Source organism: Musa acuminata, chromosome BXJ2-4, assembly GCF_036884655.1.
Source record: "Musa acuminata AAA Group cultivar baxijiao chromosome BXJ2-4, Cavendish_Baxijiao_AAA, whole genome shotgun sequence".
Taxonomy (NCBI): domain Eukaryota; kingdom Viridiplantae; phylum Streptophyta; class Magnoliopsida; order Zingiberales; family Musaceae; genus Musa; species Musa acuminata.
In genome coordinates this window covers 41,425,972-41,451,592 of record NC_088341.1, presented here as the reverse complement: position 1 = coordinate 41,451,592, position 25,621 = coordinate 41,425,972, and the positions used below count along the sequence as shown (strand labels likewise).

The window sequence follows — 25,621 nt, the reverse complement described above, 5'->3', positions numbered from 1 at the left end:
GATCCAGTACGGATCTACAGAAACAGATCCGAATCCGAAATTTTCAAAAAGCTATATCATTGTGCTTCCAAAAGAGCCCTTAACAAAATATTTTTCGTACATGCCTTTCCTACTCGTATGAGATATCTGTCTTCTTATTGGACAAGGAGAAGGCCCCACGGTTTCTTTCAGTCAAAAAGTTTCACTAACTGGTTTTGGGCCCCACTGATCCTCATCTACCCACGAAACAAAAGGAAAGTTCCAGTTGGGGATGTCATCGGTGGACTACGTTGGGTCCCATGGGTTTCATCCAATAATAAGCCAGGTGGTCTGTGGGCTGCTTCGCGAAAGGTCCTCCCTCAAAACACAGCCGGAGGGGTCGACGGTGCGGCCTTGCCCCTAAAGCAGTTATAGCTGCCGCCCTGAGTCTGAAGTGACACGACCTCAACAAGTCCAAACCAAATCCCCAGCTTTAATTAATAGAATTTTTGTCTCTACGATAAATCCTAATTCTTTTCTCAAATAATGGGTTAGTTTAACCTCAATTAATCATTCTTCTGATGATGATATACGTTTCATTCTCATTGAAATAGATATCGAATTATAAGATATATATACATATATATATATATATATATATTTATTTATTTATTTAGAAGACCACATCAAATGAGGGAATAGCCGTTGAGGGGGTGGGGCTGCGGATGTTAACCATGCTACATCATCATGACTAATTGACGATGTTAAACAGCGCGACTTATTGAGGTCCCATGCTCGATCGTCATGACTAACCAACGTTGTTAAATGGCATTACTGGTGCGGCCATCAACGCTTTGGTCACGCAAAGGTACCGAAGAGGAGGGCAGATCTATTTCCGCCACCTCAAGAAAGCCTCTCATCCCTCTTTCGCCTCTCTCCTCTTTCCCTTTGATTGCGTTGTTCTACCGTCCGTTGTGTCCATTTCTAGGGTTCCTCTAGGACTCGGATTTCACCCTTCGCTTCGAATTGAAGCGAAAAGGGGCAGGTGGGCTTCGGGTGCCGTAAAAAATTGGGTTTTTTGACAGCGAGCAGCGAAGTTTATTTGCGGGGGTCGTTCGATCCCAAGATGTCTGATCCCGCAGCCATGTTGGCCGCCATTGAAGCCCGATTCAGCTCCCTGGAGCTCATCGGGAGGGGATCCTTCGGCGATGTCTTCAGAGGGTAAGTGCCGGATCCATTTCGTGGCTTTGGAATCCTTAACTTTTTGGTTCCTTGATGTTGATTATTGTGCCGGCGTTGTTAATTTGGTGAAAAGGGACTTCTTTTTAGTGAGATTTTTTGGATGGTCGCTAGGTGTTGTGTGTTTTAACTGGTTAAGGCTAATGAGTTATTTACGGAAGAAGATGCGTTATGGTGAATACGTGAAAACGCAAAATGTGGCCTTTGGTTGTATCCGTTCAGACTTTGGTATACATGACAGCTTGAACTATACAGTGTTTCAGCGACTAATGGAGTCGTTGAATGCCTCTTTATAATTATTATTTGCAATGTCTGCCTGTTCATCAGTTTTTCCAGAGGCATCAATGTTCGTGAGTGATGTATGGTGAGTATGGTGGTCTCACTTGATTCTTTCCCCCACCCTTTTATATGTTTTTGGTTGCTGGACCTAGGGTTGATAATAACTAGTAAAAGACTCTAGAGACTTTCTATTGTTATATTGCTCATGTGAAGGACTTCAATGACTTTTTATTGGCTTCGTCAACAACAACAACAAGCTGTGATGTCGCATCTATTTAGGATCATCTAGATGGATCTTTACTTGCCTTTGAGATTTGTGCAAGACAACATATCTAATAAAATCAAGACCAATCGTATCTCTTTTTATGTTTTTTTAAAAAAATCTTCTTAGGTTTCCTATACCTTATTTGTACCCTTGATACCAATCTTGTCACTATATCCTTTGAATATGTTTATACCATCTTAGACAATTTATCCTCATTTTATTCTCCATTGGGGCTACATCTAATTGTTCGCAAATGTATTGTTTTTACCTTTCCTAGTAATTCTGCACATTTACCTCAACACTCTCATCTCAGTTATACAAAACTTTTTGTATTTGTTATTTCTTAACCGTTCTATGCTTTGATCCATAAAATATGACTGATACAACAAGTATCTTCTAAAATTTTTCTTTAATCAGAGAAATACTGAGTGATCATATAAAAACTTGATGCCCCTCTTCACTTATTCTATCCAACCTTTCTCCTTCTAGTGGCTTATTTCTCTTACAATTTTTTTTATTACAACAAATACTAGTAAACTATTGTTTTGTTGTATCAAGTTATTTATATGCTTCTGTACTGTTATGTTTTATTATTCTACTTTTACAACTCTGATTATGTCCCAAACCTTTACTTCCTGTTGGTTTTCCTGACATCTGCATCATGATCATGCATTAGTAATATCAAGCCTAAACAACTCTGACAATTTGCTAGTTTTGCAGGTTTGACAAGGAGCTAAACAAAGAGGTTGCAATCAAAGTCATTGACTTGGAGGAAGCGTGAGTTCCTTATTTAGAGTTTTTCATGAATCTCTTAATTTATGTGTTCATTGTAACATTGTATTTGTCCGCATCTTGTATGCAACTAATGCAAAATTGCAAAGCATTGAACTTTAGGCTGGATTCTTCATGCTGACTATACAATGTTGTTTTCATGATATAGGCTGTTAACACATTCCTATTAGCTTTTCTCTCTTTCTAATGGTCCACAACCATGCAGCCCAAAATTTTGATTCAGGACTGAAAGCCCAGTTTTTGTTTAATATGTAGCATTAGCACAAAGCTCTGTCCAGAAAAAGTCAAGGGCTACTACTAATGCCCTATATAGTATTTAAACTTCTGTAACGTGAACGAGCAGTAGCAGTATGCTAGAAGTCTTATAGCATTATCACCATATATATGGCAGGCAATGGATACATGACTCTAGCCGAATTCATGTATTGTTTGGAATTGTCAACATTGTTAATGTGTTACGACAGCTTTATATTACTGAAAAGTTGACTAATTGAACCCGATGGTGTATATTTATCTAACGATAAAGAAATTAGTAGAAGGTAATTTTAGTGAGAAAAAGAATAAAACGAGTGAATTCTTTTGGGGTCTTAAAATTTTAAGACAATTCTTCTCTCGAGAATAATATTGTGGGTGGCTAGATCTGTGTGTTATAGGCTGAACTAGTGGCAGAGATGTGGAATCCATTACGTACAGGGATGACACAACTTAAAAGCTAATATGATACTCGTAAAAATACTACCGAATAAAGCAGTGGCAACAAGGTGACATACAATCTGAAAGGATTGATGCTTAAAACACAAAACAACCTATCTATTATTGGTGATAGTACAGTATTTGAATTACATAGTATATGCTGCATCTAGTTATTTGCATTTTCTGCATCTGGCCAAAGACATGCCAAACAGATGTAGAAGTTGGTGATGGTCTACTCTAGGTTCCAGTTCATGCTTTCCTGTTACCCTGGTTCTTGTCAGGTTTGACCTGGTCATCTCCATGAAATTTTTGAATATTATGGTCAAGTGAGGATTGATCTTGATTCTTGCTAAACATCGTCAGAGACTGATCAGCTGCCATGTACGTTAGGATTTTAGTTAGAGATCACTTCCTTTAAGAGTCTAGCTTTTGTTTTCTTTTTTAAAAGATGATGTGAACTATTGATACAGTAAAACTCAATTAACCACTTAATATCTCTTGTGGTTTTCTACATATGCCATTTGCTTCCTTGTGTAGAACTTGCCTCTAATTTAAAAAACTGAAACTCTCTTTAATTAAGCACCATGAGACTGAATTATATTAATTGCATCCTGAGTAATGATATGAATTATGAATCTTTATTGAGCATAACCGCAAAAAACAAAGGCCCACCTAACATCATGATCAATTTCATCCCTGTTCAAAGTTTATTTTGTCACACTCTTTGTCTTTGATGTAAATTTAATATGTTGATTTAACTTGTTGAATCGTTGGGCTAAGTCATGGCACATCATATTTTAAAACTTAAGAGTACTCCAGCTGACCTTGCCAATTGCTCACATGACTATGTCATGACATGGTTCTTTTGGAGCTTTACCATTATTTGAAACAGAATTAGGATGGATCGAGGTATGGTCTCTATTTGGTTGTTAAATTGATGTGTTTCTCAAGTTACTCATCTGGAATTAGCAAACACATCATTGTTACACCATGTTATACATACATACATATCTTTATATAAATAAATAAATCTTTTTGATGCTTATTCTGATGCTTTGTATATGTATTCTTCTTTTTTTGTAGTGAAGATGACATCGAAGATATTCAGAAGGTTTGTTATGATCTTGACAGCTTTTCTATTAATCAAATGTTAATCACCATTATTTTCTAATAGAAAACCTTTTTTCCTTCCAGGAAATTTCAGTTTTGTCCCAGTGTAGATCTCCATATATTACTGACTATTATGGATCCTATCTCCATCAAACCAAATTGTGGATAGTTATGGAATACATGGCTGGTGGTTCTGTTGCTGATCTGGTAAGTTCAGTTCAATCACTTCAACTTAGCTTAGCTTATAATATTTGTCATAGTTTCTAGATCTGCAACCAGTTAGGATGTGTTTGCTTATAAAATGAAAAAAGAACTTAATGATAATTAAAACTGTATCATGTGACTTATAAAAATTAACATCAAATCATTTCATATGATCCTGCATATGCCATTACAGAAAAATTCATCACATCTTGTGCATTTTGTCTTATGTTGATCAATGAATTTACGATGACCAGGTTCAGACCCATTGTATTGCTACGTTACTGTTCTACACCTTTTTTTTTTCTTCTCCTGATACTCTTCAGATTTGCTGATATTGATCACACTTCATGAGTTACCTGGTCTTTCCTCAGATCTTGCTAACATTTTCCATGCTTCTCTTAAACCTTTTGATATCCGACCTTCGTGCAATTTCAGACCATCACCTGTTGTTAGCTGTAACTTTGGCCTTGCACACCATCCTAAGCCTCCCGATGTTTGCCAAGTCCGAAGCCCCATCTTTACAATGCTAATACATGGCTTTTTCTTGTGAGATGCCTAAGGAGGAGTTGCTATTAATGGCTAATTGATGACTATTTTTTGTAGATTGTGATGAATTGGCACAAGCCTTCCTTTTCCCTGTCACTATAGGTCTCAAAGTGGACTATGGTCCTGAATGTGCTATTTTAAGTTGTCTGACCCTTATCTTCACTATGTTTTGTCTCTTTGTATATTTGGTTTATTTTATTTGTATATTTTGCAAGAGAATATTTACTAAACTTTTATGTTGCTTTTCATAAAAGATTTTGAGCTTCTCTGTTCCTTTATTGCTCCCATGTTTAGTGGAGTCCACCATCTTAGTTGGTCAATTCCCCTTCATTAGGTTTCAATTCTTTTTCTACTTTATGAAAATTGCTGCATGGATTGTTGAAGGATTTGATAGTGCCAAGAAGAGAAAAACATTTTGTATACGTATTTATGGAGAAATCAGATACAGATTATATATGACATACCAAATCCAACTGATTAGCCTCTTTGATTAGGTCTTTCGTGGTGTGGCACTTTACGGATGCTATCAACTCCATACAAAAGATCCTTAATGGTTGGAAACTTGGAATAAATTGTAATTGAACTATTTAATATTTGGATGATCATACTGATATTTTCTTCCCAATTGCATGTTCAATCATGGAATAATCTAGAGCCTGGTCCCAATTTTTTTCAGGCTGTTTTTTTTATTGAGGTCCTTAATATCAAAATTTATCTTTCGCTTGCCTTAGGTTGTGTGAAGCAACTACAATGTTATGCGAAACCCATCTGAGAAAAATTCCATCTCAACCAATCTTTCTTGCATGGGTAGATTAAATTGATTCCTTAGAGATGCTTGATTGGTTGATCTTTAACTAATTGACATATCTTGAAGTCTATACAGCGTAGGTGAAGCTTATTCATTTTCTCATCTTTGAGAAAGTGCTAATCCTTTTGCCTTGTAGCATAGTGTAGGTGAAGCTTGTTCATTTTCTCGTCTGCCCTTATAATGAATTTTTAGCTCACAACAAATAGCACTGTATTTGATATATGCAAATTTGAGAAACATTCAAGAACCAAGTCATATCAGCTTTTGATGATGCTTCTCCTCCTTTCAGTCTTTGAGGAAGCTCCACATTACAATCGGGTCTTGTGCAAACATTATTTCAGTTGAATAATTCCATGGGATTGGTTGATAAAAATTCAAGCTAATGAATGCTTCCTTATGCATGGAAAGATTAACCTCAAAGTCTCCCTTCATGACCTGACCCTTGGAGAGGGTAAATATAAAATGTGGTTACAAGACAATGATTGCAGCATCAATTCTTTCATGTCATTACTGACGGGGGGATAATTTCACTGTTAGGCTTCTCACGGGTAGCTTTACCTTTCTCGATCAATCTATATATTTGGAATTTCATTCATAACTACAATTTGTCTGCCTATCACCCTCCAAGCACTAAATGGCCTTTCTTTCTTATGTCTATATTTTCATTACTAACTTGAAGCAGGCTTGACTTTAATAGACATTGAAAGTGGACCATGTATAATTAATACTTTGTAAGCAGCAAATTTTATCATTTGATTTTCCATAGGCAGTTCAGAGATTACTTTTACTTAAAATTTCTGGTTGGTAGTTCTATAAACAAATAATTGAATACATTTTCTCCATTACTTTCATGGTAACCACTTGCATGTTACAACATTCTTCCAGACCAATGCACCAATTGCAGTTCTTGCATATCACCAAGTTGGTAACAGAAAAGTGGCCTTTCTATTGACTGCACTTGGGAGCTGGCTGGCTGTTATATTGGTCCAGTTGCTCTGATTCGACTCATTTGCAGCATCTGGGCCCATCTGGAATCTATATTTCTTAGTCCCATTTCAAATGTTGTATAGGTGGACTAGATAACTCCACTTGCTGCAACTGACACAAACAACTTGATTGTGCTTAGGCCAATAGGGAATACATTTCACTATTCTTGTGCAAATTAAATGGTGTTACTGTCACAGAGACAGGGGAACACAAGAATTAATAACACTAGGAGGAGCCTGGTGAAACAGAGGTGGCAAAGAGCTGCAATAGCTCTGCTCTATGGAGATTGACAGTATTGGTGGCTCATTTGATGCAGTGATTTAAAAAGGTGCCCGAGTGAGGTGAGGCGAGGTGAGGCTCAAGCGCTTTGCACAGAAGCTGGGTGACGTGCTTTAGTAAAGCGTTCCCTGGGTGCTCGCTTGAACTTAGGCATCGGGTGCCTTGTGCGAGCGCCCAGTTGAAGGTGTGCATTCAAATCAGATGGTCAACTCTAGTATGATTGAACAATACCTAGTTGGTTCGATTGAACCAACTAAACATTATAGTAAAACCACCTCGCCCTCGCGCGAGACCCCCGTACCCTACTTCGCTGCCCCAACTCACCTCTGGTCCCACCAAAGGTAGCCGCTGTCGATGCCTGCGCTCCCTTCACCACTGCTTTTTTCATGCGCAACTCCCTCTATCGCCTAATTTTCGTGTGTAGTTCCCTTTGCCATCAAGGGATAGGTCTGCAACTTTCTCCGTTTCTACTGTCGCCGTCTGCAGGTTCCTCCGCCATCGTTGCCATCGTTCGAAGGTTCCTCCATCGCGATCGCCCTTTCCTTTCCCACCTTTCACCATTTGTGACTCCTCTTCCCCTCCCCCCCACTCTCTCTCTCTCTCTTACTGTGCACTATTATAACTATTGTTAATAGGGGATTGTTAATCCTTTGAATTGATGATTAAAACTATTTTACCATATTTTATATTATATATTTTTATATTTTATATTATATTTATTTTATATTTTAAAATTATATTATATATTTTAATATTTTAATATTCTAGAGAGCCTCGCTTTGCCCGAGCGGGTGCCTAGGTGAGCACCTAGCGACTAAGGTGTTTTGGGCCTTTGGTGCCTTTTGCCACCTATCGCCTTTAAAAACACTGATTTGATATTAGTATTTGTTATATTCTACTTCCAAATATTCTAGGCTCACTTCTATAGAGGCACTGGATGCAGGTTAAAGGAGCTAAGTGGTGATGGATGGCTGAGTAGTTTCTTTGAGATTCGACAGATTTTAGCAAAGGAGGTTGAAACATTGACATAGCATTCTAATTATCTGCCTTTGATGTTTTCAAAATTATGAATTTTCATTCTTTAAACATACCATATGTTTTGTATATCTAACCTCAACAGAACAGTTCCCAACTGGTTCTTCACAGTTATATATGTCCAACTTTCCATTTACCTTACTGGTTCTCCCTATGCAGCTTTAATGACAAGGTGAAAATTGTGCTAACAAGAACTACTTTCCCATAGTTGTTTCCGCCATATCTGAAGTTGCTTAGAACCTTTACTTTGCTTGTAATTCTGTTAACTATATGCCTTAGTTCATTTAAAATTCTTATCCACTGTGTTTCTTGTACCATGCTATTGTGTTGAGTTAGACAATTAGTTTTTATGAATTTCCACAAAACCAAATCTGTTTTCTGCATCTGAGAGTGATCGTCTATCTCTAAATTTTATGCATGGGTGAAAATTAGGGAAAATCCTGACAAAGTTTAGATTTTTTCATAACATTTCTTAGATACTTAGTCCTGATTACTTTTGTTTTTGTAGCTTCAAACTGGTCCTCCTTTGGATGAAATGTCTATTTCATGCATTCTTCGTGACTTGCTGCATGCAATTGAGTACCTTCACAATGAAGGAAAGATTCACCGGGATATAAAAGGTCATTCTTTTTTCCTGATTATGACCTGCTTCCATTGCTTATGTATATGTACTGATGTCTTGTTTGTGCGACTTTGAAATATTGCTTAGGTTTCATACTATGGTTATTTTTTGCCCCTTCAGCATGTTTTATCTGCTTCTAAGATACATTGAACATACAACTTAATCTAATTTAATATTTTTCAGCTGCCAACATTTTGCTAACTGAAAAAGGAGATGTTAAGGTTAGCAGATACTCTATTGTTGGACACATAAAGATTGGAGGAATATAATTGACAGTTGATGCCATTGTATGTAATATGTGTTTATATTGTAGGTTGCAGATTTTGGTGTTTCTGCACAATTGACAAAAACAATGTCAAGAAGGAAGGTATTTCCTTAACAATTATTGAAGCCTTTATAGCTAGGGTTTTACTTATACTTCATGAAATTATCTTGCACTAGGTGCTTTAAAAATTAGTAAATACCAAGGTTTGCCGTACCATGGCATACCGCTCGGTACGGGCGGTATGTACCAGTCCGACAGGGGATCGATATGGGAGTTACATTAGTATACCCTCATGTACCATGTGTCAGTACACTCATTACAGCTTGGTATAGCTTAGCATGTATTATACCGATACTTGATCGGTACACCGGTATGGACCGGTAAAGCAAACCGTGGTAAATACTGTTTGTATCCCAGATCCAAGAGTGTATTCATGTTTCATAGTTTAGCATGTTAAGTGGTCTGATGCTAACTAGTAACCACTTTATATATTCTTTTGGCTTGCTTCAGTAATTGAAAAATTCAGTTATGTTAATCTGATGTTTCCCTTTGGCCAAAAAAAAAAAATATGTAGTGAGGTTTCGTCATGAAAGTTTAAGATGGGAGTGCCATATGTTAAGTAATTTTCAACATGGAGTGTTTCAGTGCTTAGGATGTATGATGCATAAAATTGCTGATAGGGAGAGTTGGACATCTTGCATATTTAACAAGTGCAAACAACAATCATTTGCTAAATTCAAGTCAAGATCAATTTCTGCTGATCTTTCTGGTTTGGCATGGTAGATCTCTTCTTGTCAAGCACTTAAGCAGTATTGCACTATTCATAATTGATTAGTGGTTGTAGTCTTATAAAAAAAATCATTTTTCTTAAATCAAGGATTGTCATTTTTTGCACACCATTGTACCTGCATCGTGTTGCCATGGTAGATGCCATCCAGCCCACCCAGGCACAGTAGTCATGCCAGTTGGCATGGTCTATAACTACCTAGAAGTAATTAGGTAGGCACATGCACATACTGGTACCATGCTCATGCAGGTACCCTGTGAGGGTAGTATGTGATGACCTGCATGGGGTGGTAGTATTGAGCAGTAGTAGTCACATATTTTGCAAGGGCTTGCCTGACAATTGCACATAAGGTTTGTATAGTTGTTTTGAAAGACTACACACTTTGTAAGTGAGTATAACATTGAATTTATGAACTTTAAGAACATGCAATTTACACAATGTGTCCTAAATATATGTCATAAACTGTAAAGGCCACAAATTATTTCTAAAGTCAAGTGCACAAGGCTCCTGCCTGTGAAGTTTGGAGGATCAGATGCGCAACAGCCTTAGTTCCAATAACCAGAAAGGTTGTATCACTATGTGAACCGTGCTACATTGGAAATGTTACCATTCCGCAAGGCTCACCTTGTAATTGGTAGGTACATAATGTAGAATTTAATTCTGTTCACTTGCTACTTGATTTTTTTCCTTTTTGAAGCATTTGCATTGTTTCTGATGCTTTATTGCACTTGGTCTTATTAATCTTCAAGCCTGTTTAGCTTACTTCAGAAATTAGATGAGATTTTATTTACTGACAAGTTTGGACTGTTTCAGACATTTGTTGGAACTCCATTTTGGATGGCCCCTGAGGTCATTCAGAATTCTGAAGGATATAATGAAAAGGTATTATGCAGAAATTTTACTACAAACTGTTGTACTAATGTTTACATTCTAATGACTCTACTTGGATAAATCTTATTGCTGATGCAGGCAGATATTTGGTCTTTAGGTATTACTGCTATAGAAATGGCAAAAGGTGAACCACCTTTGGCCGATATCCATCCAATGAGGGTTCTTTTTATGATTCCGCGAGAAAATCCTCCTCAGGTTTGGTTTTGTCTTTTCTTTTGAAAAAGTCTGTATTCAAACCCAACTTATTTTTTTTAGTATGGAATGTAGGGATATTTTTTCTAAATGGTAAATGAAGCTTATTTGTGATTAAAAAATAGTAACTATTATTATATTTGATGCAGCTCGATGAGCATTTCTCTCGACCTATGAAAGAATTTGTATCTTTGTGTTTAAGAAAAAGTCCTGCTGAGGTAAACACTCTTCAAAATAGTTTTTCTTTTCCCTTTTTGGTTTTTACTTAAAATAAATACACAATAAGTAATTCCTTGGTAAAAGAAAAATAAGTAGAATGGCAATATAGATACTTATTTTTCTTTTCTTTTCAATTGTTTCTTTATTCTCCGTAGAGTTGCAATTAAGGGATCCAGACAGAGTTATGCTGACTGTATGAAGAAGCACTACTTTTTTTAGCTTTTACTTGTGCTATTCAGATATTCCAAGTGCATTTCTGACAATCTCCACCTGTTTGATTACTATACTTCCTATATGTATCTCATACCATCTGATTAAAACTGCATTTTGCGGATGCTTACGCACCATTTTGGATGGAGTTTCAAAAACCTTGAATAAGGTAAGCTACTAAACAGGGACTTTCCTATAACCTAAGCAAACTTCAGAGATAAAGAGCTATACTGTAGTTAGGTTGTGTAGAAGTCTTTATTGGGAGCAAAAGACTGAATGTAACAAGAAGTTGATTGATGATATGAGAGTTTTACTAGCCCCTTGTCACGTAAATAGCACGAAATTTCAATGTGAAGTAGCATGCAGCCCTTAACGATGACAAGAAGATAATAGCCACTATTCCATGTACTAGTCCGGTACCTAGTAAGAAGGTCCTTAACTATGTTCCTTGCATGTCAATTTGATATGTCAGTCCTGGTCTGGTACAGACTTGAAATGGTGTTAGCATCTGATCAGTTTCAAGCAGCATGACTCCACATTTTGTTCCTATAGCTTCTTTTTCCTTGATGTGATATCTTCTTCTCAATTCTAATTAGATAAGGTAGTAAAAATGATTGTTGTGTTTGACTTTCTAATGTTTGCCTGGTGCATATGTAGTGTTCATATATTATTGTTTTAATGTCAATGCTAATGTTGTTTAAAAAATATGAATCAAATCCTGTTTTGATCCTGTTATTTCCATGTATTTTAACTCTAATTGGTTCACAAGTTTAATGATATAGATTGCTAGGTAGTGTTATTTATCTTGTTGCTACTCCAACTTATCTTTTATCTTCTGTCTTGTGGAGTAAATTGTCTTGTCAATGGTCCAACATAATGGTGTTTTTACTGTTTTTTCTCTCGTCACCTGTCTGGGAATTGTGATTTCCCTTCTTGCTGTAACCCTTAATAATTGGATAAATTTGACTCAGCAAGTAACTCATTCTTCTCTATGAAGCTAGATATTATACACATGTTAAGTCAGCATATAAATTTAATGTTTTTAACATCTGGACTTCAGAGATCTAGTGCGAAGGAGCTCCTTAGACATCGTTTTATCAGAAATGCCAGGAGAAGTCCAAGGCTTTTGGAGAGAATAAGGTCTTTTCATTAATGCAATTTGTATTTTGCTAAAATTGCAATTACTTTCTTCTTTTAAAATTCTAACAAACTATGTTGGCTTGTTTGAATATACTTGGACTTTAAATGTTTTATGTATTTATCACAGTTCATAGTTTGCATTCACATGGCAGAGAGAAGCCAAAGTTTATTGCTAAAGAAGGCATGGAAACCCAGCAGCATCTCCAAAATACCTATGACGATGCAACAAGAACCACCAAGGTGATGAAGGATGGAAACCAAGTTTCTTATTCCAGGTATGTTTTTGTCAACTATATGTAACTTGCATATCCTCTGGACTTCATCTTTGACTTACTTCGATTTCACCACAGTCAAAGCAAGGTCCAGAGTAATCCTAGCTGGGAGAGTGGCATGGGTGGATTACAGGGTACTGGGACTGTCCGTAGTGCTGTGAAACCAAGTAACCAAGTATCCCAGAGCACTGGCACTGTGCGTGCACCAGGACCAAACATGGATGGGTCACAAAGTACAGGGACTATTCGTAGTGCTATAAGATTGCCTCAAGGTGATTTGGCAAGAGAGAGAAATTCTGATGTTCTATATAGTTCTAACCCAACAAACAAGGTGGCAGACAGAGAAAGTCAGTGGACATCTGCATTGGAAAGTACATTTGATGGATCAACATCGAAAATTTCAGTTAAGAAGGAAGCAGAAAGTGGAGAAGATGATAAAGCACTGCAAAGTCCTCTGGAAGATGTAGGTTTTCATACTTTAATTTTTGATTCATAAGGTATAATAACAAGGCTATAAAGTCCCAACTATTTGGATTTGCTACATGGATCTTTTGTCACCATTGGGATCTGAAAAGTCATATCTTTATGTTAAGAATATTTAAATCTTTATTTAGAATTTTTCTTAACGTCTTTTTAGATCTTCCTCTACCTCATACTACTAATTGTAATCATGTCATCTCTTGTAAATTCTAACTATTGCATTTGTAGAAGTCTCTTGATCACATGTCGATAGCATCTTAAATGATTATCCTCATCTTAACATTTCTTTCCTATCTTTTCTACACACTCCACACACCTAATTCTGATTCATAAAGCCCATAAGATATTTTGAATCCAAAGATATAGATTAATTTTGGTCGTCTTCTGTCAATATCAGTATGGCTCTAAGAGTCTAAAAGTACAACTTAATTTTCAGGATTATCTTTCGTCAAGTGGATCAGGTACTGTTGTCTTACACTCTCCAAGAGAAATTTTGAAGCATGCAGCATTCAATCAAAATGTTAAGGTAAAATGAGTATTAGTTTTTGGGATGAGTACAGGATATTTTTCTGGTGTCAGTAACTCAGATCTTATGTTATTGCAATCTCCTACATTTCAGCCTCTCAGCAAGAACTCTTCATCTGAAGATGTGTCTATCAGTGGTACAGTAGTCCTCCATGGCAAAAATGACGAATCTGATACTCCCCGTGCTTCAAAATCTAGGTTGGGAATGCTAGAGAAGGCATCCAGCTTATCCACTGAAGATAGTGCTACAAACCTTGAACAGGTTCCTTATATCGAAAGAACACATGTGTATCGACATCTGATGAATTATTTTGTTGCTAATCCTTTACTTCATGCAAACGATTGGACACTGCAGGCAAAAGCTGCATTACAAGGGGGACTGAGAAAAGGAAATGCTCGTGAAAGACCACCAGTGAGCAAACAAAGTAAAGATTATCTTGAAAACAAAATGACTGAACGGACAACTACCTCAGTCTCCTCTAGGTTGGTATACTTTCTGGCTTTCGATGCTTGGGGATGTTCTCTTCATCTGGTTTTCTCTTCTAAGAATGATGTTGATTTTTCTTTTTCCTTGGAAATCCTAGTGAGAATGTTGGCTTTCAGAAAATGCTGAACAAGTCAAATCAGTTAAGTGATGAGCTAACTCAATCCAGAGCTGCTGCAGCAGCAGCTTCTCCTGTATTGTCATCATTGATAATTCCTTCACTAAAGGAGGTAGTGCTTATTGGCTAGAAGTATTCATCTAGATTTATGTCTTCTAATTATTTCACAACACCTATTGCTTTTGTGGCTATTTATCTGTTGTTCATTGTGATACTTTGATCATGATTGTATAAAACCTTGATAATCATAATGAAGATAAGTGCTGCAACTAGTCATATTGGCAAAAAGAACTCACAATCTTTTCAGAACCACAATGATTCTCTGTATTAGATTTGTGGTAATCTTGTGTTGGTGAATTGGATAACTCAACTTTTAGAATATTTTAGCTATCTTTTATTCCGGAGATCTTACTAGTTGTCTTCCTTTCCAGTTCATGACAAGTATACATCCTTGTGAATTTTGAGTTATATGCCTTGATATGTTTTGAAAAGCTGGACAATATATGCTATCTTATTTTGTCAAAGGACAGATCTCTCTAACTGATTACCTTTTGCATACTACATTTAAGATGGCACTATTTTGGCTTGTGATACTTATGATAGCTGATGGATTGTCAATGATTTTACGCTTTAAATTCATTTTTCTACGTTGATGGAGAAATTTAAATTCTCTATGTTGATAAATTAACTACGAATATTACTTTCTGAAATGGGAACAACTGCTCGTGCATGTTGGTGACTGTAGCAACTCTGAGAAACTGTGGGTGCCCTAGAAGTGCCTGTCATAAAAAAATCCTTAGTGATCACAGAGTTGCTTGTGTCATGCCCAGTAGAATATTGCAGCAGTGGCAGGCACATCACATGACATATCTGATAACCAACACAGAACAGTTCATGCTGGAATTGAATTTCATAATGCTACACATATTTGTTCCTAATTGGTTTTGTGCTTAAGATTTGTAAAGTATCTTCAAATCCTTGTGTGAATCCTTAATCCTGAATTAAAATGGACTCTTTTTCTGTTTCTATTAGCACTCAACTGAATCATGTAGTAGATTTTTTTTCATGTTAGTTCATTTTTATAATACAATATACAGATGAAAATAAACTAAAACTATCGAGCATTATATGTAGGCTGCATCATCAAAACAAAGCACAGTCAAATCTCTTTTTATTGTTTTTATTTATTTATTTTAGATCTTCTACCTCTGCTCACAGTACTAATCCTGATACTCATCATTTGATCAAGGCATCTAAGATCTCCTTTAAATATTTTATCTTTATGAGGTCTACGCTTTGTTGTTCGCTATTGAAAACATTTGTTATTCTTTCTATTCCAGTAACTCCACACATTCATCCCAATATTCTTATCTTGGCTACACCAATTTTCTGTACATGTTTTTTTTATTATTATGTAATGCTATGATCCATGGTGTAGTTGACCTTATAACTGTCAATTAAATATTTCATTTTAATTTAAATGAAAACATGATATCACAAAGAACTAATACATCTCTTCATTTTAACTACATTGATAATAGATCCAAGATTCTTAGAACTTTTTTTTGGGGAACTTGTCCATCCATTTTAACTGCACTCCTATACCTTTCCTAATATTAGTTGGTAAAGATGGCATTCATATATTCAGATTTTGGTCTTAACATCTTTGATTTCAAATGTTTGTTTCCACAATGTTTGTTAAGCTTTCATCAATCAAAATTATGATAATTTGCTCTTTTTGATTGTCATAAATGAGGCATAGTTGTATATGCAGTCAATTGAATCAAGGCCAGAATTAATGCAATATTTGTTAGGGTAGTAACTTCTTCCATGCCCTTAATGAAGTAAAATTTAGAGAAAATTTGATGCAGTTGGGTGCATGGACATTCGTATCCAATCTATAATAGCGTGTCTAAACATGACAGGATATATGATCCATGTGTGTAAGAGCTCATGTACTGTCGGTAACACTGATGAGTTGAATTCTCTCTCATGTTTTGAGCCACTTTGTACAATCTACTTGTCAAATTGACACACCAACTTAAAATCACTCAACAGTTCTGTTGGTACTACCAAGGATGTTTTCCAGTGAAAGTTGTCTCTTTGCCTAGCAATTTCTTTTATTTGTATCGAGATTCTTTCCAAATCTACTACTACTACTACTGCTACTACTATTATTATTATTTTGCAAGTTCCAAATCTATTATTTGGTGATAGAGCTGATGGTGCATATTTTGTTCTTCACTCCAAACATGACCAACCCCTGTAGATTCTCATTCTTTTATTTCTGGTAGGCCACTGGCGACATGTCTGAAGGAGCAGCAGTTACAGCAGTGATGGAATCATTGATGGATTTGGAGCACCAGGTGCCTGGCACTTGTGAAGCTCTTATTGTTAAGCTTCTTCGGCAACTGCAGAGGTCCCTTCCTTTGATCTTCTGCCTGCATTATGCAATTTTCCCAGTTGTACATTCTATGCCGAAAAATGAACGTTCAACTTTGTTGTACAGTTCAAAGGAGCTTCCGTTGAAAAGAGTTCATGACTTGGCTGTCAGCATTTTCTCAGAGAAAACTGAGGCATCCCAGGAATCAGCTGACGGGAAAAAGCAACCACATGCACCAACGCCTGAGACCCCCGGATTAAGCCCACTTGCGAGATTTCTTCTTTCGAGGTTTGTGATTCTTCAGGTCTTGTGTTGTCAATTTAAATATAATCAGATCCAAATCCTGGATTATTTGGTGCAGATGGCAGAGCCATGTTTCACAGGAACTCAACTCATGAAGGGTGCTGCAGAAATGCTGATAACAGGGTTTGCATTTTTCCCTTCTCATCATTAAAATGTATAATTAATTTTGACTGTAAATATTGATTTGTCTACCAATTCGTCTTTTTTTTTCGGGTTCTGGCAGCAGCTCTTTTTTTTTTTAAATGTTGTTAATTGTGTTTCACACTATTTCTTGTGTTCTTTGATTGTGTCGAAAACACACCCAAGACAAGATTAATTCCTGCTTGTAACTCTTTTATCAGTCATCATTTGCTCTTCTCTAATTCAACCTTAAGCTTTTGCTTCTTTATATCTCCAAAACATAACCACTTTAGATTTATTTATTTTTTTGAGTGTTTCTGTTACTAATTCCCTTTTCGATGACATACTGTTGAAGGCATCGATTTAATATTCCAGTTTCTTATATGATTCATAGGAAAATATATTCCAGGAAATAGTATGGAAACCAATCAAAATAAAGAGTCATAAGAAATGTGTGTTAATGATTTCATATATTTTCTATTACTCAAATTATGCAGTTCATCATGAACACCAATTATTCATCAGTCATTTCTGAATTAGATTCTCATCTGTGAAAACCCTTCCATTTTTACCACAGCATCTATTGATTGATTTGGGTGTGATGTTGTTTCCCCACCCTGTTCATTTACATCTCCATTCAAGCACAAAACATAAAATAACTGGGATTTATGTATCTGGTTTTCAGGTATTCTACAGTTCAATGCATAGTCACCATAAATAATTTTAAGCTAAGCATCATAATACACTGACAAGATGTTAAGCACAAGTAGATGCACTTCTCCAAGATTAAGATGAACTCTTCAAGGATTAAAATACAAATGAGAAGTGAAAATAAACACACTTCAACAGAGTTATTCCATAATGATATCACAACAAGCAGATGATAGCTGCAGAGTTGGTAGATTTCCATGCCACATAGAAAGTGAGCGATAGGCCACGTCTGACCCATATAGCATGACAGAAGAGAGAGAGCATGCTTTCATGGGAAGCACGACATCTCATTTGATCTGGAAATGCTTGTGCGTGGAATTACCCGAGTCACTCATCTGCATCCTCCCATCTTCGTCTGGCTGCCTGCAGCGGCTCAAGCCGTCTCCCTGGCTGTCGGAAGAACTCTTTCTCCGGCGCTCGTTGTGGCCAGCCAAACGCCTGCGACAGCTCCTCTTGGAGTCGTCGAACTCCGATACCTCATGGAATCTGCATTCTTAGAGTCAGGGAGGTGTAACCATACTTGGAACGCAAAGCAGAGGAGGAACGAACAGGGGAGGACCTGCTACATTGCTGACAGAACCTCTGCCGCAGACCGGCGACGATGACGACGGCGGCCTTGGAGTGCGCCTCGCAGACTCTATGCCGCCGGTAGTACCGCTTCGCCTCCGCCAGGTCCGCGGCGCACTTCTCTGCCTGGCAGCACGGCGGCGACACGCCTCCGCCGCTGCCGCTACTCGATCCCCTCTTCGTCGCCACGGACGAGGAGGGCCTCCGCTTCTTGTCCTTCTCCGCCGCTTCTCCCCCGGGAGCCACCTCCTCGTCTTCCTCGCCCCCGTCGTCGTGCACGGCAGCCCCCGCCATCTCGTTCCGCACCTTCTTTCTGCTCTTGCTCTGCGGCTTACTCGACAGGCGTCGGGGTTCCATAATTGGTCTGGAGTGTGAGCGTGCAAGGAGGAACGAGAATAGACGCAGAGGGAAGAGACGAAAGGGAGAAAAGGGAAGGAAATGAGAGAGAGAGAGTCAAGGATTCTGTTGTCTTTGTGTTGCAGCTGTGTCTTCTGCAGCAGAAGACATGGCAGCTGTGCTCATGCACACAGAACACTGTCGCATCGCTGTGCTAATGCTGAGACCATCGATACTCGACTCTTGTTCTACCAGAAGAACCAAAGTAGATCCACCAACTCACAACTTCTCTTGAATCAAACTAAAAGCAGAGTCTGCAACCAACCCCGTCGTCCACGCTACATAACTCGGTGATAAACAAGGCTACGGTGGGTGGGTGAGACATGACAGGGACGACTCGACGGCACGGCACTGTACCATTCGACTCCACCCGTCGCAATTCCACGCTTAACACACGGCCCGCCTCGTCTCTTTCGTCCCTCTTCGCGTCGTACACATATAATTGCTCTGTTGTTACTCGTGAAATTTTCTACGCAACAGTCTCCACATAGCTCGATCTTTAAAGGTTTTCTTCACAGGTTAACCACGATTTACCCTTTGTCTCTTTCTGCGGAATCTCTGCAGTTAAGCCACCATAGGAGGGGGAAGATGGAGAGTAAAGACCGCCAACACTGGACGATCCCGGTGGAGCAGAGCAGAGTCCACCGTCGCGTCCTCTGTTTCTGTGACTTGTTCTTTTCTCTTCTGTACCGACCCGCTTTATAATAACGCTAGCGACAGCCGGCTGACAGCTGCATGACACGTGATCCGAGGGAACACCGGAGAGGACGATGATGAGAGAGAGAGAGAGAGAGAGAGAGAGGGTGGACTCAACCCAAATGAACGGGAAAAGGACGAGATTTACTCGGCTTGCGCGGCAGAGGGGACCCGTGACGACGTGCTCGTCACCGGAAGCATCTCCTGCAGTGGAGGCGAGAGAGATTCCTACCACCTTCGCCGTTGAATAAATTAGGCTTTTTCTGGTGCACGTACTTTAATTCTTTATAGCTTGGGTTTTTATTTTCTATAGTTGCACAAATATCACTCCTCCTCGTCCAACGCTCGTCGCCTCCGCGCCGCTTTCGTCATGCGAGGCTTCCCCTCCCTCCTTCCTCCCTTGCATGGCCCAATGTATCACATCCTACTCAAACTGCTCTACACCTTGATCGAGCAGCTAAGAGGGGTAGGAAGTGGCGGGCGAACATGAGCGAGCAAAAATAGTGGAGATTTAAAGGGCGAGGGACAAAAGTGATGGAGAGAGAAAGGCGAGTGGCGGGAGTGACGGGGCAAAAGCGGGGTGACGATGAGGGATATTTATGGGATTTACGAAAATAAGAGTATCATTAAAAAAAATAAAAACAATGGTACCTTACGAGATAAGTCCAAAATAGAAAAGCTCTCAAATTGATGAATTGATGTATATATAATACATAAGTTTTCATCTATATAATATATATATATATATAATAGATAAAAAAAATATTTTTTAATATGATAGAATTTACGTGATCGATACATTGACTCCACGATGTGTTAGCCTCATTAGATCGACATATCTGGGAGACATGATAGAAGTGATGTGTCCATTATTTGAGGGTGTTCAAGTTGATTTTGTTGCTCGTTCGCTTGTTTCACTCTAGAGACATAACAAAGGTAATAGGGTACGTAGTGTCATCACAAATACTTTAGGATGCATGACACGATCCACCTAGTATGGATACAATTTGTCAACAAGCGATAAATGTATTACTAGGATCATCGCGAAGATTATGTGGAATCTACCACAATCTTTATTAGGGGTGCAAAGTGAATGCACCATGTCGATTTGTCAACAAGTGGGTTGACACATACCTACTTGTCAAATCATATTTTCGTTGGTTTGCTTACACTTTCTTGCCGAGATGTCTACGACATACATTCATACTTGATCATGTTGGTTAGTGTGTTCTCCGTTGATCTCTGCCACGTCCAGTTGTGTTGATCGGTGCGTACTCCATTGTTCTCCGTCGGTCTCAACCATGCTCGATCATGTTAGCTTAAGTGTTCTCCATCGTTCACTATCGGTCTCTGCCATGCTCGGCCATATCAATCAGTGTATTCTCTATCATTTCTCCATGAGTCTTCACCCTGCCTGAGCGTGTTAGTCGATGCGTTCTCCATTGGTCTCTGCGATGCCTGATTGTGTCACCAGGTGCATTCTCAATCATTCTCCGTCGATCCTTACCATGTCTTGTCATGTTGATTGGTACGTTCTCCATTGGTCTTTGTCATACTTAAGCATGTTAGTCAATGCATTCTCAGTCGTTATCTACCAATTGATGTTGCATACTTTGTCATACACCCTCTACCTCTTGATGTTGCACCTGATCACCCCAACTCTACTTCTCGAGAAGAAGGGGGGGGGGGGGGGGGGGGTGGTGTGGGCTGGGGTGCGCATATGATGTAGCAGAATTGACATGGCTAACATATTAAAAAGATGTGATCGACCAGCCAATCACTACGATCAACGCTTAATGCGAAGGACACATCAGATCTAGATAGCTAGTGAGATAGTAACCTCATGCCACTTGGACTTGAAATTATTGATTGATGAGGCCATTTCCATCCCCGATAAGTGCTACTTAGAAACAATTATCCAATCTTGAGTTTGATACTGAATAACGATGATTTTAGTTGAATCCCATACCCTCTATTATTACACCAATTGTGTAATAAACATGCGTAACGACCCTAGGTGACTATTATAAAAATGGAGGTCTCGGGTATATTTTAGAGATTTTAGCTTTTCAATGTGATTTGTCTAACTATCGACTTAACCTTCGAAGGAATGTTTGTCAAGAGTGCCTTTGATATAGTTTTGCAGGATTTGACACTTTTCTAATGAGACAAAGTTTCACGAGATCGACTCATAAAATAACAAGTTGGATCTGACTCGACTCCCAAGCCAGACAACCATAATTTTGATCTAACATTTCTATAGGAAATATATAATAAGAAGTTTATAACAAAAATATAGTCTAGAAATATTGTTTTGTTACATAGTGAATTTATGAAAATTGATGACCAAAGTATAATTCTAAACTCTAATGAGTTGACCGATAGCGAAAATAGGTCAACACATGACTTACTGTGATAAAAGAAGAAAAAATAATTATAAAAGCAAGTATAAACTGAGAGGTTCTCTATATCCTCACAGGCACCTTCACCTTCTGCGTCTATCCCTAAAGAACAAACTAGTCTTAATCATGGTATTACCAAATCGTAGTTTCAGTTCAAACCACTTATTTCGATTGATTTTTAAAAAATAAATTACTCTTTCGAGATTCAAATCCAAATTAATATACTTTAAGTTTGAAGTGCTAACCACTGTACCAGAAAACATATTTATATTTTAATTACTTTAAAAATAACTTAGGGCGTTCAACATCGACTCCAATTCGATTTTGGCTTCGGATTGGTGCAGTTCATTCAAATTGAACCGAGGTTAAGATTGCATAAAACCACGTAGACTCATCCAAAATAGAGAATTCCTCTCGTGCCCTTGTGTTTGGACCATGACGAAGATAAATAATAACTTATCATATGCTATTTAAGATAGAGCTCACCCAAAATAAATAATTTATCTCGAACCCTCGCTAAGATAAAAAAAAAATTATGACTTGTTAGATAATACATAAGGTAGAGTTCGAGTAGGCCGATTCCTTTGTTATCGATGAAGAAAAACAATGTTTTATCAATATAAAAAATATATTATATTTAAATCCTCCATTAAACTAATATGCTAATAAGTTAATTAAGAAAACTCTGTTGACAATTGATATAGAAACAGTTAATATCACAAGATTTATAAAAAGAAAATCATCAAATATTTGAATTGGGCCGTGAATAACATGAAAATGTCGATAGTACGAGGGGGAGGAGGAGGGATCAAAGGTCTCGAGAATGAGACAATAAGGATGACGATAAAAACCTCATAATGATTACCTGGTGGTTGTGAGTGATGGATGATAGTGATGAATATTTACGATATTATAAAAAAAATGGAGGATCATATAAAAAAATAAAAAAGATATTTTTCGAAAGGAATTCAGAAAAATTCACCTTAATTATATTTATAAAAACACAGTTCTCCCACCAGTTTCCGTCACCCTCACCCATCTTGTCTTGGCTTCGGAGTTTCAGTAAGATCTCTATGGGCCCCCACTGACATGTACTCGAAACGGGTGCGACCGGCAGGTGTCGAAAAGGTTCTGCTCTTTCAAGAAACAAAATCAAAACCGTTATCAGATACGATATCTCTCTCTCTCTCTCTTCTCTCTCTCTCTCTCTCTCTCTCTAAAGCAGCAGCCATAGCTCGTCGTTTTCTCCTCCTCCTGCTCGTCCCCGTCTTCGTCTTCCAGAGAGAGGAAGGACCAAATGCCCGCTCAAAATCACCCGCTTCCTCCATCGGATCACCAACTCCGCCTTACGCCCCGCCTCCACCTCTGCGGCGGTTGTTGGCCGCTAAGCAGAAGCAGAGAAGCAGGAGCATGGTGGTGGCGGAGAAGCGGACGAGGGGAAGGAGCCGGCGGAAGTTCCTCACTAACAGGATGGTCCGTGATAACAGATAAAGATTTCCTCAACTGCATGAGGAAATCTCGTACGATAGTTGAGGAAATCTTTATCTGTTATCAAGTCCGGACGGAGGCAGCAATCGCGTTTCATGTCTCTCTTCGTTTCGTTCCTCGTAGCGATTCTCTCTATTCATCATCCGCTGTTGGTCGCGTTCTCCCTTTTCCATGTTTCATCTGCAGATCCTGATGGCCGAGAAACAAGAGTATGTCGCTCTTCCCTTCTCTTGCCCAATGCAGAAGCAATAGCATTCATTATCATCTATGGATTTAGCGCAGCTGTGACATGACTTATTAGTCCTTTATCTACTATTTAGATGCTTTACTTCTTCCATTTGTCCGTAAATTGGAACATAAATCTCATCTCCAGCGCGCAAATGTCGAACGAGCATAGGTGCTGGAAACAGTGAGACGGCTACAATTGCTGTCTCTGTGACATCGAAGCTCGATGCCTTTCTTGCAGTACCAAGTGTTCTGCTGCTGGCTTTTGGCCATGAATTATAGGCAACCTTCTTTAGCAAAAGTACCATATCTATATGGAGTCTTGGAATCAGCTCAAGAAGTTTTATCAGGTAGATTTGACTAAAAATTCTACATGTTGTTGATGTAATAGATGAAATTTGTACTTTTAATCCGTGGTTTTGTGAACTTATAGGATACCAATTTGTTGGGGTCTCAACAGGTTGTGGTTACACCACTTGGCAGCATGAGCTATTTTAGGGTGAGCTGAAGAACTCATTTACACTCTTAATATGTATTTTTAATAGATTACGAAATTGACATGCCATTTTCACTTCCTTTCAGATTCAAGTTGGCTTTCTATGCGAAGGTGAGAATCTCCTGCAATACACATGGTAAATAAATATGGGATAGTGGTATTTACTCCACCTTATGCTGTCAAATGCTCACTTATATCTTTTGATGTCAAAATTATGTCTCATGATCCGTGAAATCTTATAGAAAACTCAAATTATCTTATAAGGATTGCATAAATATATTAGAATTAAGTTAGATTTGAATATCTTGAGTCACATGGTCCAAAACCTATCAAGTTAATGAGTTATTTCATCAAAACAGATCATGACAAATGATGTTAGAGTTAGATTACTCCTAGCATTATCAAGACTTAGAACAGATGAACGGGGAGCACAATTTTGAGCACCATTTACATTTGCATTGGCCTGTTGGACAAGGTAAATTAGGAAAAGCTGTCATTCCATATCCTCTCTTCTTCCATATGAAGTATATAGCCTCTAAAAACCATCAATTAATGTGATATCTGAATCCGATTAGAGATCGTCTTGGAATGGTTTATGATTCATTATTTACTGCAAAAACTAAGAACTTGCCTTCTTTTTTTTTTCAGTCCATTAGCTTTCATATGGTTTCAAGACTAATTATAAATAATTATATGTAATTAGCTACTTTTAGCATTATAATTTCTCTATTCTAAAAAATTATATTAATTTTATTTCTCTTCACATCATCGACTTTACTGATGAAAAAATCGCATGTATTCAATAGTAAATCAAAGTGAGGTAGAGTCAATACATACTCAATGGTAAATTCTATAATATTTCTGTTAGCAAAGTCAATGATGTGAGAAAAAACGAGATTAAATGTTTCACTTTCATAAATATAAATATCTCAATGTAATTTTTAAAATTATAGGAATTGAAATGCTAAATATAACTAATAACATATGATAATATGTAATTAATCCTATAATTTTATATTATAATCATGACATGAATATTAACCTCAACTCCTATGAACTCATCATCTATCTAATCTATTGATTGACTCTTTGATATAGGAGTCGGGCCAACGTATCTTGTTGGCTTGGGTTGAAGCTGAAGTGGCGAGCTGAGTCCACCTTAAAAAAGTTTCTTTGTTACCAACGTGGTCGCACTAATTCCTTTTCTTTTTTGTTCTTTGAAATGCTTGCCATACCTATAAATTGTTCTTTATCACACAATTCTCCCTTTAGTGTATCTGTTCATTTAGTGGTATATTTTGGTTGCCTCTTTCCAGATGTACACTGCTTTCTTTTTCCCCTTGTCTTCCGACATTGCCACGGGAGTCAACCCACCCCGCTCGGCGTGAATGCAGGTAATCAATGCACCCGCATTCCCAAGTCAACGCTGCTCCA

The 25,621-nt window shown here is 37.9% G+C and overlaps 2 protein-coding genes across 2 annotated transcripts; one reads left to right on the top strand and one right to left on the bottom strand.

The window, feature by feature from the left end:
• The first annotated feature begins 801 nt into the window (after positions 1–801).
• LOC135610938 (uncharacterized) lies at positions 802–17,472 on the top strand. The gene is made up of 20 exons (XM_065106045.1): positions 802–1,179; positions 2,462–2,518; positions 4,310–4,337; positions 4,421–4,543; positions 8,704–8,815; positions 9,001–9,038; positions 9,131–9,184; positions 10,683–10,751; positions 10,839–10,955; positions 11,102–11,170; positions 12,442–12,521; positions 12,674–12,796; positions 12,872–13,256; positions 13,710–13,799; positions 13,893–14,060; positions 14,154–14,281; positions 14,383–14,512; positions 16,695–16,819; positions 16,910–17,071; positions 17,145–17,472. The coding sequence occupies exons 1-20, from the start codon at positions 1,085–1,087 to the stop codon at positions 17,179–17,181; spliced, it is 2,190 nt and encodes a 729-aa protein (XP_064962117.1). The 5' UTR covers positions 802–1,084; the 3' UTR covers positions 17,182–17,472.
• A 518-nt stretch (positions 17,473–17,990) lies between these two features.
• On the bottom strand, positions 17,991–18,980 carry LOC103983469 (squamosa promoter-binding protein 1-like). Its single transcript, XM_009400682.3, has 2 exons — positions 18,477–18,980; positions 17,991–18,403 (listed from the first exon to the last, which is right to left on the bottom strand). Exons 1-2 carry the CDS (start codon positions 18,839–18,841, stop codon positions 18,205–18,207), a joined length of 564 nt encoding a protein of 187 aa, XP_009398957.3. The 5' UTR covers positions 18,842–18,980; the 3' UTR covers positions 17,991–18,204.
• Between the last annotated feature and the right edge of the window lie 6,641 nt (positions 18,981–25,621).